General features: G+C 37.4%; 1 protein-coding gene across 14 annotated transcripts in view; it reads left to right on the top strand.

Moving 5' to 3' along the window:
- The window catches only part of PARD3 (par-3 family cell polarity regulator), a 451,505-nt gene that overhangs the window by 139,563 nt on the left and 297,633 nt on the right, over nt 1-14,309 (top strand). For all 14 annotated transcript variants that reach the window (XM_051802292.1, XM_051802291.1, XM_051802289.1 and 11 more), the window contains one exon: nt 12,231-12,411. In XM_051802292.1, coding sequence (XP_051658252.1) covers nt 12,231-12,411 — 181 coding nt within the window. The remainder of the gene's footprint in view (nt 1-12,230; nt 12,412-14,309) is intronic.

Raw genomic sequence — 14,309 nt, 5'->3', positions numbered from 1 at the left:
GGATGGGACAACCTCCATGGATCTCCTGGTATGTATCATTTGCCATCAGCCTTGCACTGTTGGACTGCTACCTTTTATTCTTAATTTTCTAAGCTCAGTCCTAGTGTATTTAAGGTGCACTGTTTTCACTATTATTACATGTTAAAATAATACAAAATGTTATTCATGAGGGAACAAGCAGTCATTTGCATTTAAGATTTTTTTTAGAACCTTATTTAAAGATGGAGAGACATAAATTATTTTCTTGTGCTGATTATTTTTATACGCAAAATGAAGAATATTGTTATTGTTGTCTTAACTGACAGAGGTAATTGATTCTCTGATTTTTTTTTAAATTTAGATAATGAAGTTAGTTAAAAAAAAAGACCCTATCTCATTGTTTTTAAGACCCTGAAAAGTTTATGGGGGGAGGGAGAAGTGTTATACGAAAGGCAAACACAGAGTTTTACCTTTTGAACAGACCTTGACATTGATTTAAAATAAGCCTAATTTAATAGGTATTGTATTGCACACTGAAGATAATTTAGGCTAGTGTCAAGGACAAGTGTTATCTATTCCTTTGTTGTAGTGAGGTATTGAAATAATGAGTGGAACAGAAGGGAATCAGAAAATGTTTGAAGTTTTTCATCTATGTCTCTAGATGGGTATTTTTAATCACATTCTCCTGGCTTTTGCATGCAAATTACAATGAACAGCACACACTATATAAAACGAAGAACTGTATTTTACAAAATCTATTTTCTTGAAGTTTAATAAGCTTGCAAAGATTGGCCTGTGCTTTAACTAACTAGTTACCTTTTTGTACCTCAGCTGAAATTAAAACCTTAGAATTTAAATGTTGCTGTTTTAATCCTATAGCAGAGGAATGGAAAGCCTGGTCTTTTTGGAGGTTTCTGAAACCATTTCTTTCTTAGTACTCAAGGGCTGCAGCTCCCAATGACAGATGAGACAACTGTTAAGATTTAATACGTTTTTATTTCAGCAATATATCTTGCTGTGTGACACCAGCCCCTCTAATAACCCAGTGTCTGGATTAGTTACTGCATAGCGTCACTGCTTAACTGCTGACCTCTGTGGCAGAAATAAAATACTGAACTCCTGTATGGTCTGTGCTTTTGACTTGGAAATCTGCAGACCTGCAGTCATCCCATACCCACAGGCTCAGCTGCATGAAGAACAGTCAGGGGATCCTTTGAGCCTTGTCCTGTTAGAAAAGGAGGCAGACTTTTATAGTGCACTCTAAAAGTGTTAAATTGCTTCCAAAGTAATATTAACATCATTGTCCTCAGTGTGGTTCTCATATACTCATTTGTGCTGAGGAATCAAAAACAGAGGAGAGGAAATTGGCTTATTCACACGCTCAGATTGTCCCAGCTACTTTCCAAGCACAGCACTCTCTGTTCTGATACCACGTTTTCTTCACGCACCTCTTTAATGCCAGGGTAGATATAATTTTTTACTATTTCTTTTCAAAATGAGCCAAGGAGATACCATGGTAAATCATATATTGTGGAAATTTTACAGAGTATGAGCTTAACCTTGAACAAGAGGATTTAGGAAAATAATAGGGCAGCATATGCAGAAGAGCATTATATATGCTTTCAAAGGAGGAGTTGGTGAAGAAACAACCCATTACAAAAAATCCCATGATAAAACCCCTATGATTGAAAAACTTTCTACTTTAGGACAGAAATATTTTCCCCAGCTGTTCTCACAGCCCAAACAAGCATGGAATTAAGCATTTAGGTACCTATTGTATGGAGAGATTGTAGCAACTGTGGGAAGCAAATTTCTCTCTAAGTGTAATATCTTCGTTTTTACTGAAAAGCATAAAAGAGAAACAAGATTGTTTAAAAAAAATTAGGGTGATGTTCTCATCTTGCACTCTTATTTTAACAGCAGTTCTATGTTTAGTTGCAGGCTCTGAAATCTCTTAACCCATAATCTTAAACAAACCAGTTTGACAGTGAGATGTGTCTGCAGCATTTCTGCTTTTCAGATTTTGCATGGCTGATTCCATCCTCTGAGAGATCAGGGTGTAGCAATGGCACTGCCCACTCTTTTCACCAGAGTTTAGCTTAACAGCCGTGGGTGCCAGTGCTGATTAATGCATTCACTGAGAAGGCTGGGATCCGTAGCTAATTCCAACTGCTTATGGAGTGTTCCTTTGCATGGTTACAGTTAACAGCAGAAATGCAGCATTGAGAAGCACAAGTTAACACAACAAACTGCAGCTTCTACCTGTTCCTGGCCCAGGTGAATATGCTCTACTAACAGAAATTCACTGTGCTGGTTTAAAAGTTAACCAGCAGGGGGAATGAACCCAACTCAAAGGAGAGATTATAAGTCAGAATAACAATTTATTAAAATAATACAGTAAGTACAATAATACAAACAAACAATTGGTCTCAACCCACAAAAACCCAAATGTATAACCCAGTACCCTGAGGCCTGAACAAAGTGGTGTTCCTTGGGCCCTGTTTGAGTCCAAAGTAAAGGGAGAGGGGAAGAACCTGCTGGTGGGAGAGCTGCTGCAGTCTGGCCAGAACTGGTGATCGCAGTCCAGTGGTGGTCTAAGTCTGGTTGAGAGCGATGAGATGCAGCCGTCCTCTGGATCCCACGAGTGGGTTGAAAAATGTTCCAAAACTCCAAGATTATATATCCTCCAGTTCAGGCAGGAATGTTCAGTGCTCCCCTCAGGGCGGGGAGTTCCACAAAGGGTGTGAGGACAGAAACATCCTCCTATCTCACAGGCCTCTTAACACCTAGTTTATAGCCTGAGGAGTCAGGCTCTATGGGCAGAGGGTGCGAATAGTCTATTGACAACAATAGTCTAGTTTCTGGGAAATGACATGGAAGGCTATAGAATACAGTTTTGGGTTACACCCACCATGATGAACTGATCTCAGCTGTCCTAACTAGGACATTCACCTACTGGCACTGATGTCCTTCTGCCCCTCTCTGTCAGTACCATGAAACATGAGAGTGCTGCTACATTTCTGGGTTGTCTGTCCGTAGGAGCCGACAAATGGAGATGGCCATGGAATTTAGCTGGTCACGAAGGCCAAGATCCAGCTCTGGTGTTGGACTTGCTGTGTCCATGCATTAGGTTTAGCCAGGTGAGCATGTCAGAAGGATTTCTCAGGATAATCTGTTTGTGTGTGCTCTATAGGTACTTGTCTGTCCGTCTGCACACATGGGCTGGTGGTTCAACTCTCACTCGGTGCATTATATACAGCAGTGGTGTGTCTGGTGTGTTCAAGGTGTGAGGTCATGAAAAAACAAATCCAGCTGACTTGTCAGGCAGCTAGTTGCAGCTACTGCTAAGAGTTCTTGTAATACTTTTAACACTGTTCAGCTATTGTCTTATTTCTTGGTCTAAGCCTCAGCTTGACTTATACCATGGAGGTCACGTTGAGAGCAATTCTGACAGAATATACACAAATTACTTTCCAGGGTGCCAGAGTCATGCTTGCTTTTAGTGTTTCTCAACAATAGTGTGGAGAAGGGACAAAAATTCATTTAAAAAATGTAATATTAAGCTAACATTTTAAATATTTTAACATTTTAAATATAATTTAAATATTTTTAATAGTATGGTAACTTACAGGATACCACCTAAAACCTAAAACATTTAATTCCTACTGGGAGAAGATTAGATTGCAATTTAACATTGATTCTAGAATTTTTCAGATCAAAGTGCTGTGGGAAATGAATAATCAAAAGCAATGTTTTAATAAAAAGCTTGCATATTTATTTCAGAATATTTTCTTAGATTTAAAGAATCATGAAAGCATAAGTTTTTAAAACTACCTGTAAAATTAAAGTATCCTTTGAATCAATAGATGAGTTCTGATCTTGCAAATACGATTTAACTTGGTATGTTATGTTGAGCTTTGAAAGTGAGGTGCACTTACTTAGTCAGCAGATTTGAGAACTGCTTTCATCGAGACCTATGATGTATTTTCCAGCAGTGGTTATTTTATACCGTGGGGTTTTGAGGGGGTGGATTATGTTCAGCAAAAGCAAATGCGGAGTCCTGCATGTGGGTTGGAACAACTTCACTCAGCAGTATTAGCTGGGAGGCCACTTCCTGGGTAGGAGCAGACCTGTGGAGAACCCCATGAACATGAGTCAGCAGTGTGCCCTTGGAATCAAGATGACCATCTCCATCCTGGGCTATATGAACAAGTCTGTAGCCAGCAGGTTCAGAGAGGTGATTAGGCTGGACATGACCCGGCAGTGTGTGCTTGCAGCCCTGAAAGTGAAGTGTATGCTGGGCTGCACCAAAAGCAGAGTGGCCAGCAGGTCAAGAGAGGGGATTGAGATCCCACCTGGAGTGCTGCATCCAGCTCTGGGGTCCCCAGCACAGGAAGGACATTGACCTGTTAGAGTGAGTCCAGAGGAGGCCACAAAGATGATTACAGGGATGGGGCAGCTCTCCTATGAGGAAAGGCTGAGAGAATTGGTTCAGCCTGGAAAAGAGATGGCTTTGGGGTGACTTAATTGTGGCCTTCCAGTACCTAAGGGATCCTACGAGCAAACTGGAGAGGGACTATTTACAAGAGCATATAGTGACAAGACAAGGGATAATGGGTTCAAACTGAAAGAGATTAGGTTTAGATTAGATATTAGGAAAAAATTCTTTACTGTGAGGACAGTGAGGCACTGGAACAGATTGCGCAGAGAACTTGTGGATGCCCCATCCCTGGAGGTGTTCAAGGCCAGGTTGGATGGGGCTCTAAGCAACCTAGTCTAGTGAGAGGATGGCAGGGGGGTTGGAACTAAATGATCTTTAAGGTCCCTTCCAACCTAAATCATTCTATGATTCTATGATTATTTCTTTCTACTTCTGGAGTATTTTGGCCTCCTCAAGACAACTAAGACATTACTGTGATAGCCCAGCCAGAGGCCATCATGGTGGGTTAGCGGGCTGGAAACCAGCACAGGGAAAGGGGGGACCTTAGGGTGCTGTATGGCCAAGCTGCTCCCTAAGGCACGACATTCTTGATATAACTGTTCTCTATCAGGGATGGCAAAGATGGAACTGGACTTTTCTCAGAGGTGCACAGGAGTAGTGCGAGGGACAACGGACACAAGTTGCAACAAGGGTAGTTTCAACTTGATATAGGGAAAAAATTTCTTAAAACCAAGAGGGACCAAACACTGGGAGAGTGCCTAGAGAGGTTGTGGGTCCGTACTTGGGGTTATTCAACTGGATGTGGCTCTGAACAATGTCCTCTCACTGACCCTGCTTTGAACAAGGGCTTAGACTAGTTGATCTCCAGAGGTCCCTTCCAATTCAGATTCTTCTATGATTCTATGTGAGCTTACACTTCTGTGTAATCCACTGAAAATCCAATACAAAGTGTTAACTCTAATACAGACTGTAGAATGTGAACCTTAAAATGTTCTTCTTATTTTTCCAAAAGCAATAATGCAGTAAAGTTATTACAGAAAGTTCTTTGTTTGACTTCCTTCTACCTATGTGATTTTGAAAAGTTTTATGAAAAGTTAGTTCTGGTTTCATGACCGAAGTGATTAATTAGGACAAGTAGTGATTTTCTTGAAATTATAGAGGTTTGTTGTTTCTATTACAACTTGTCTTAAACTGAAACTGTGCTTGCCCTTTTTCTCCTTATAAAATGTTAGGTGATATCTAGGTCTGTTGAGGGGACACTCAGGTTGCACATACAGCACAGAATGACTCAAATGCTGCTATTTTTGTTAATGGATTTTTTAAAATGTCTGTGGGTATTTGTGAAAATAACTATTTTTTTTCCTGTATTTTCTCTTACCAGTTCATTGAAACAGTAGTTATATTTAAATGGGTTTTTAATGAGCCATGTAGAAAAGTGAAGCTCAAGGAATAATAAGAATTTGAGTCTGCCATGGGGCTATTAAAGTCAGTTCAGTCATCAGAAAGCCTATGAATTGATTTTGTATTTAGTTTCTTTCATATCTAAATAATAATTGGCTACTCCCTTGCTAGTTATTTTCCTGAATTTATGTTTTTTTTCCTTTTACACTCATCTGTTCATTCACAAGCAACTTGTATTTTGGGATGTTTTGGAGTCTGAGGTGCCATTAGCTGAAATTTGATTTACTGCTGGGCCTTATTAAACAAGTACTCTTTAGTTCTGCATTGTAACACGGACTGAGTAATACACAGACTGCTTTGGGTATAAGTGATTTTTGCCAATCTCAAAGAGGGAGGTTGCAGAGGATGTGTGTAGTCAGTTCTGTGGTTGCCTTGCTAGTTTACTGTACAGGCTTCCCTAAGACTGGAATACTTTTTTTTACTGAGGAAAGGATGCCAGTGATGTTTGTGTTTAAGTTTTCTTCTGTGTCCTTGGCTTGTTGCATATGCCTGAAAGTGTATGGCCATGCTGTGGGAGTGATTGAGATCTCCCATATCAGCAGACCAGGTGGCTGTCAGAAAGTGAGTGCAGATAGAGACCTATACATTGGGACTGCAGGACAGGGTTGGGCTTAACCCTCTGGCATCAGGGTTTAAAGGAAATGCCTGAAGTAGCTACTTTAGGTGAAGATATTTTGAGAAAGCTAATTTAGATTTAGAATCCCATTTGGACCACCAGCACCTCTATATTCAAGGACCATAAGTCTCCTGTGAAAAGCCTAATTCAGTTATTAAGCATAAACTGAGTAACAGAATCCTTGCCAGTGTGGGTGCCTCACCAGAGGTGTGTGACTGAGCTGCTCCATCTCTTGGAGCTGCCCCAGAAGGGCTATGCTCTCTGTTCTTCTAGAACCAGAAAAATGACAACTTGTGTCAAAGGCAATTTTGTCCACAGATGTCCATCCTGCAGGAGAAGTTGTGCAACATAAATGCCACAAGACCATAGCAGTTGTGAAAGGGAAGACCACATCTGGAAGTTGTATAGACCAGGAGGGAAATGCATGGTTCAGCCAGGGGACTCCAGACACTTCTGGTTGCTTGACAGATCAACTACTGAACAATTGGCCACTGAACAGCAGAAAAAAACTGGGAATGTCTTTGTTTGAAGTTTTCTGATAAGTGTCCTTCTGGTGAGAATAAACCAGATATTTAAAATGGCTCCTAACCATCAAAAAAGATAAGTGATTTCACTTTCACTCAGTGTTAAAAAGAGTGGATAAGAAGTGCAGAGCCTCTGTGAAACTCAGAGGATGTGAAAACCAGAGGACCACTTGCTGTCTTTCTAGCAGAATGGAACTGTAACCCTAACTGATGTAGAATAAGTCTGTAATCATTACTGGTTCCTACACATCAGCCAGTATCAGATTCATCAATAAATTTCACAAAAGAATTAGCAGAATTTGGACAAATACTTAGGAATATGCAAAATTTAAGTGATCTTTTTGACAATCTTACTTATCATAGTGGTGGAAAAATACAGCAAAATGTCTAGGTTTATGAATTTCTGTGAAGTGGAGGATTTCTGGTTTTGTGGTTTTGTGCTGGGGAGAGAGGACCTGATCGGACCATTTGATAGTGATGAATTGTTTTAGATGATCTTAGTACTTAATGTAAACAGCCGTTGCTGGCACAAATAGTTTTTTAATCCAGTAAATTAACATTCAAGTACTTAATCTAGTATATTAATTAAGACTGCATATGTGTTTACTAATTTTTAATTACTTTAGAATAGGCGGAAATTGTAATAATTAATGTTGGAATGCAGACTGCTGCTGCTGTGTCAATATTAAAATAAATCAATCTTCTTGCTTTCTATTTATTTAAGTAAATATAACCTGGTTAGTATGATATGTTGAGTCCCAGACAGAGCAATAGAGAATCTCATCCTGGTATCTCTTTCAGAAAGAACTAAAGGTTGGAGTGCAATTAATTCAGTGCAACAGGGTGTTATAAAGAGCTGATTGCAGTGATAGGCTGGAATGCCTTCCTCCTATCCCAGAGCCAAACACACCTCAGTAAAACCTTGTTTTGATATCTCAGGTTGTAGAATAATTTCTTAGTAAGTAATTTGCTTGATGAACCTAATTTATTTAGCAAAAAGAATTAAATTTTGTTGCTCTCCCTTCTTTTTCTGTTTGCTATGGAAAGTCTTTATCAGCCAAAAGAGAAGAGCATCAAGTTATCGGGTTTTTAAACCATACTCCTATAATTTTTTTGTCTTCAGTGTATAAGTGTAGCAATAAGAAAACACCCGTGAGTCTTGAAAAAACTAAAGATCACAGGTATGCTTTTTACAATTGAGATAATTGTTGAGTTTTACTGCAGTGCTTTGTATTTCTAAAAAAAGAAAAACTGTTGGTCGAACAGTGAATGCTGTTGCTTTTTAAAATGAGCACATCTTTTGTTGATAATTCATACAAGATTACTTGTATTTCTTACTCTGGAGTTTGAAAAGTATTTTAGTTTATGCATGTTAACCATTCAAAAACTTACCATTAATTCCTTAATACTCTTAATTGCTGAAATTGAATGAACCTTTCTATAAGTTGTGATCTGAACAGAGCCCTTGTCTTTATGTCTGAATGTGTTAATGAATATTTGAAACTTATTTTTTCTTGAAAAAGTAATATATGCATGCACTGGGGACTAAATTCTTATATTAATCAAAGTGATACTTCCTGTGCCAGCTTACCTTGATGAATGATGTGGATCTGTATTAAAACCTCCTTTCCATTGCTTTTGCCATATTGTAATAAGAAATGTAAGCATGCCAGTCTAAATTAAGTGTATAATTTATTAAATTTGTTTTGTGAAGACAAAGTGATTTTATTTTCTATTTCCAGATTTTTACTTCAGTGATTGAAAAATGTAAATAGTCCTGTTAACTTAGGTGATTAAAACTGCTGTAACCTATTAAGCCATATATGCACATTCTTTGATGCATTCAAGTTCAGGTCCCATGGAATGGGGAGTGGATAAAACTTAAAATAACTACTGTTATTATTTATTACTGTTGATATGATATTTGGTCTTTGGCTGTGGGGTTGTCTTTAAAAACAAAAAAGAGTTAAACCAATCAAAAACCCAATATTCACTGTTTTTTGGTGGAAATCTTTTAAAGAGCTAATTCTGTTCTAATATTGAACATCTAAACTATTTTCTTTATTCATGCCTTATTATGGTTTGTTCAGTCCTTCTGCATACAATTGGATGGTATGATGAGTTTCTCAGCTCACTGCAAGTGATGGGATCTAAAACTAAAGGACAGAGAACAAAGAGGACGCACAGCTCGTGTCACATATTAGAAATAATAGAGTGATTCTTCAAAGGTTGGGGTAACTCCAGTCATTTTTTTCATGTTAAAGAAGAAAAAAAATCAACATAGAAGCAGTCTCCTGACAGTAAAGATGATGTTTCCAGAAAAGCCATCTTTGTTTTCTACTCTCTTTGTATCTGATGTCTAAAGCCTAGCAAAATACCATAGGTTTACCATTGACTTTAAAGCTGATAAAAGCTGGTCTAGTATTGTGTGCTCCATTCTTTGCCAAATTAAAAACATCTCGGTGGTTAAACAGGAGTCACTGAGAGGCCTTTTGTTTCGTTGGTGTAGAGCAGTGTTTATCACTGCACCAGATTCCTGCACCAGAGGGTTCTTCATAGCTCCAGTGACCTACTCCTGTGGTTCCTTCCAAGTTGCCGTAAGGTGTCTCTTCGGATGTTTTTTGTTTTGTTTCTTGTTCCTGCAAAGATGGTAGTTGAGGTGTGATTCCTGGGCCTCCAAAGGTGAAGAAGTGTATAATTCCCCTCCTCAAAGAATCTCCCTTGATTAAAATAAAGGGTGTTGGAGAAATCAGAGACAAATGCTTGGAATCATAATACAGTGTAAGATTTTTCAGCTGACCTTGTTTTCTGTGAGCTCATCATCTGCAGAGTGTCATACCAAGCTCTGAAAATCAAATTTCAACAGTGTTGATTTGCATTGTCTTCCAGTCCCAAAGACTTTCTAGCTTATTATGAGTAATGAGCATACCATTGTAGTGCTGTTTTACAATGAACTTCCTAACCTGTGTTCCTAATGCTAATTAGATTTGGAGAAGACTAACATGGCTTATGTTTCTTCACATGTTATATGAAAAAATGTTACAACTTGGTATGCTTTTTAAGGGAACTGAAGCCCTTTGAAGGTTTGATGCTGTCAAAACAGTGAATACCTGTGAAAAAACATAAGATCAAAAGCTAAACTTGAAATAAGAGACATTCATTTTTAGATGTTCTGAAGCTATAGGTTGTAGACTGTCTGGAATAGGCAAAAAGCTGGAGGCAACTTACAGTAAGACATAACACATATAGAGATTTCTATGGAAATACCTTTTTACATGTATATAATATCTATAGAATATTTGCAGCTGCGTGCATTGAACAATATTTTCCAATCAGCCTCAAAGGAACAAAATGTAATTTTGGGATTTATCTTGATACATGACATGCAAAGGAGAAGGAGATTTGATGTTTCATGCCTAAGATTCTTAGATGCTTTGTTTGTCTTTTGCTGTAATACTTTACAGATCTTCACTTGTGGATTAATTTATTTTCAGTTGCTGGAGATTGGTAATTAGCTTGCTGTAAAACAGTAAGAGAGTTATGAGTAAATTTGAGAAGCATATTTTTGCAAGCATAGATATTTCATAGATGTGTTAGAAAATTAATTTTCCAATACTCTTGAGCTACTGACATTTTGGTGTTGTCAAGTCTCTTTTGTCTGTAGATTTCTCAAGGATAAAATAATGACTTTTATGTTAAAAACATGTTCCAGCTGTCTGCAGATGCAGCCTGGTTTTCCTGCTGTTCCCTACTTTTTAACTAGCACTGGAGAGAGTATGGACTTTTTATCCTGTACCAATTTCCCCTTTCTGTTTTATGCGTGCCAGAGCCTAAATATGCATTAGATATGGAATTACCAGCAGAAGTTACTCTCTGTAGTTTCAAAATGACTCATTAAAATGAGTTAATGTCTGAAAGTACTTTCAAAAGCTGAATTGCCAAATGGTTTCCACTGGGACTTACAGTTGTGGGTTTAAATTTTTTTACCGATGTTTATGTAAGCTAGCTTTGAGTAAAGGGAATAATATTAAAATCTTTGGGATAAAGATGATGTTGAAATCACTTAAAAAAAAAGAGAGAGAAAATGACCTCTGATTCCTTTATGTTACACAAGGTTTTAGCTGTTGTTCTAACAGAATAAACAATTTGTAGGGGCTAGCACAGGTTTAAGTTGATTGGCTCCATTTACCCTACCAATTGGACAAAAGAATATAATGCTTTCTTGGAAATCTCTTTCAAATATTATATTATAGATTAATTTGCAGGCTGCAGAATGCTGTCATCCATAAAACTTTTTTCTCCATCTTGAAAATTAAGTTCTACAGTGAAATGTGTATAAGAGCTGGCATTATCTCGTTCAGTAGGTCACCAAAGATAAATTGGGATAAGTTATTTGTTTCAAATAAAAGCATTCATTTACAGTGGGAAAAACATCTCAGATTTATCAAAAATCATCATGACATTCTTCCTATTTTTCTTGCAGTGGTGAACACAGATTTAGTAAACCTTTATTAAATTAGTGACTTGGCTAAGTTTCAAATTGGACTTGAGATTTCAAACTTGTCATGGAGAAGCTGATTGCAAACAAACACAGAGTATCTCTGTAAATTTAACAGAAGAAATTTTGCAAGGGAACCCTACAACTTAAATCATATTAATAGGTAATAGATCAATAGGTGGAAAATTAATAGATTATAACCGTTAGTGATTATAACACTTCCTTGGCTTTGTATTTTGTGTGTAGCTTTCAATTTGTATTAACATAATTTCTTCTTGTATGTTTTTATTCTATAAAACTGTGGTTTTGCTCATAATTTGACTCCGTAGTTATGATGCACATAGAGGTATCAAAACACAGATGAAAAATTGCAGTGCATCGATCCACACTCAGATAGTTTTCTACATTTCTGGATGGGATGAAGTGGTTTGCTGGGGAAGGTGCAACCCTTCCTTTTCTGACTTGGTGCCATTCTTTCTGTGGCTGACAGTGATGAGTTCTGTGTTCCATCAGAGCTGTTGACCCTTTGTAGTATCCAATTAATGACTGCCTTTCCTTGGGCTGATGATCTAGGCATTGATCAGAGCTTCTGCTGATAGACATTTCTCGCTCTTTGGCGGGAAGAAATGATGAAAAGCTGATCTGCAATGACACTTTGATGTTGCTGAAAGTTTTTTTTTTTTTAACAGTAGATTAAATTGTCATTTGCAGCTTGTGGCTGTGTTTGATGAGCAAGATCCACACCATGGAGGTGATGGTACCAGCGCCAGCTCGACAGGCACGCAGAGCCCAGAGATTTTCGGCAGTGAGCTTGGCTCCAACGCGACATCGGCCTTTCAGCCTTACCAAGCAACAAGTGAAATTGAGGTCACCCCTTCAGTCCTACGTGCGAGTAAGTAAATGTTCTCGATATCTCAATGTGTTTCATCTAAATTTACGAAGATGCCAAGTGCTGTTACCCATTGATGCTGCTGGGAAAATGATTCATTATCTGTCCTTATCGAAAGCTGATCAGAATTGAGAAACTGCATAAATGCTTGTTGCATGCAAGTAAACAAACCTTTTCTGTTTTAATAAATTATTTATAAACTACTTTTAGGAACCATAAGCTCCTTCTGTGCTGCCAGTTTAAAATTGTCCTTACACTGAAAATCACAGAAAAATTTCCAAATGCAATTTCTGCATGGTGTAATTTTCAGTTTGCCAGTTTCATTCCATTTAATGAAGAAAATGGTAAAAAGAAACTAAAGATAGGAGCACTTTCTACTGAATCTGTCAGTGTTGCTAGGTTATGCTTGTCACCTTTCCATAAAAACACCTGCTAAAACGTACATTTACTGTGTTGCAAAAGTACATTTCTTTAAAAAACAGAAACCATTGCCAGGAACAAGCCTTTGTTTTCTTTATTTCAGTGTGGTGAACATTTGTTGCAAAACCATTTAGTAGGAATTGCATATCACATATCTTGCTCAGACAGATTTTGGGAATATTTCAGCTTTATTAAGAAGAAAAATCATGGAATGAAATTTACTGTGTAATTTCATTGTTGTTAAAAGTACCACACAAACAAGACAATGTGGATAAAGCATTGTGCCCTCTTACTTGTAGTGTCTATCATTTTGCTCTCTGAACTTCTGAAGTAGTGACTCCACTCCAGAAAATTCTTAGCAGAAGTTAGTATCATCAATCCTTTAATATTCTACAGATACAGTGTTTTAAAAAACTATTTGTAATACCCAAGAGATTGCTTTTGTGTAGGTGTTCTTTTAATGGATAAAAATCTGCATTTAGGCAATCAGGTAAAATGCAAATGGAAAAGTTACCAGTCTATTAAGTTTGAGGGGTTTTGTACCAGAATGTTTTCTGTAAAATTAAGGGAACAGCATTTAACAATTACTTTAGATAGAGCTGAACACATATCTTTTCAAGCTATAACTATGCTTCATTGCAACACAGAATTAAATTAGGGAAAGGATTAATGGCAGAATAAAGAAGTATCCTGGAATTTCAGGATCCTTCTATTTTGCTGTCACTAGAGTATGCCACTCTTAAATGCACATCTCATTTCCATGCATATGCCAAAAAGCTGTCCTCCTGGGTTCTCAACTTAGGGGGGGTTAGAGTAGGCAAATGCATGCACATTTTCTCCTTTAGTGTGATTATCCAGTGTATTATACAATACATGAATGTTAGTGCATTAAAATCATATAGCGCAGATAAAATTCAGTGAGATACCGGACAGCTCACTTATCTTTGTGTCATTTTGGAAAATACATGGAATACTTAGCTAGGTCACTGATTGCTAAAATGACTAAGAAGTGCTTTGAGACCCTACAATACAAAGGTCTTAAGAAATACAGAAGACTTTTATAACTGTTGGTAAGAATTATAGCTCTTTGACACTTTTTATAAAAGCATGCAAAAATAAAATACTTTAAACAATTTGTCATAAATATGTTATCAGAAATCAGAGATGTTCTCCTGTCTAGCTAATTCTTCTTTTCTAAATGTTGACAATTAGATATATTTTGGTTCTAAATATTCCAAACCACAGGCTTAGAATCCTTGTCCAGTAATATTATCCCATATTAAACATACCTATTTCAAAAATTTCATTTAAATATACATTGAAAATGGAAATACTATCCTTATTGTATTTCCTTTATAACTTGTGAAGTGAAGCATAGCATACAAATGGTATTCTCAGTATTTCAAATAATTATCTTCTTACTGTGTAAGTTCTATTCAGCAAATAAAACCCATCCAGTTTTGCGGTAGATGCAGATCCTG

Source organism: Manacus candei, unplaced genomic scaffold (genome assembly GCF_025592945.1).
Source record: "Manacus candei isolate 608988 ecotype Guabito, Panama unplaced genomic scaffold, ASM2559294v1 h1tg000056l, whole genome shotgun sequence".
NCBI classification, from domain to species: domain Eukaryota; kingdom Metazoa; phylum Chordata; class Aves; order Passeriformes; family Pipridae; genus Manacus; species Manacus candei.
The sequence above is the reverse complement of the archived record's forward strand: the minus strand, read 5'-3'. Positions and strand labels throughout refer to the sequence as shown.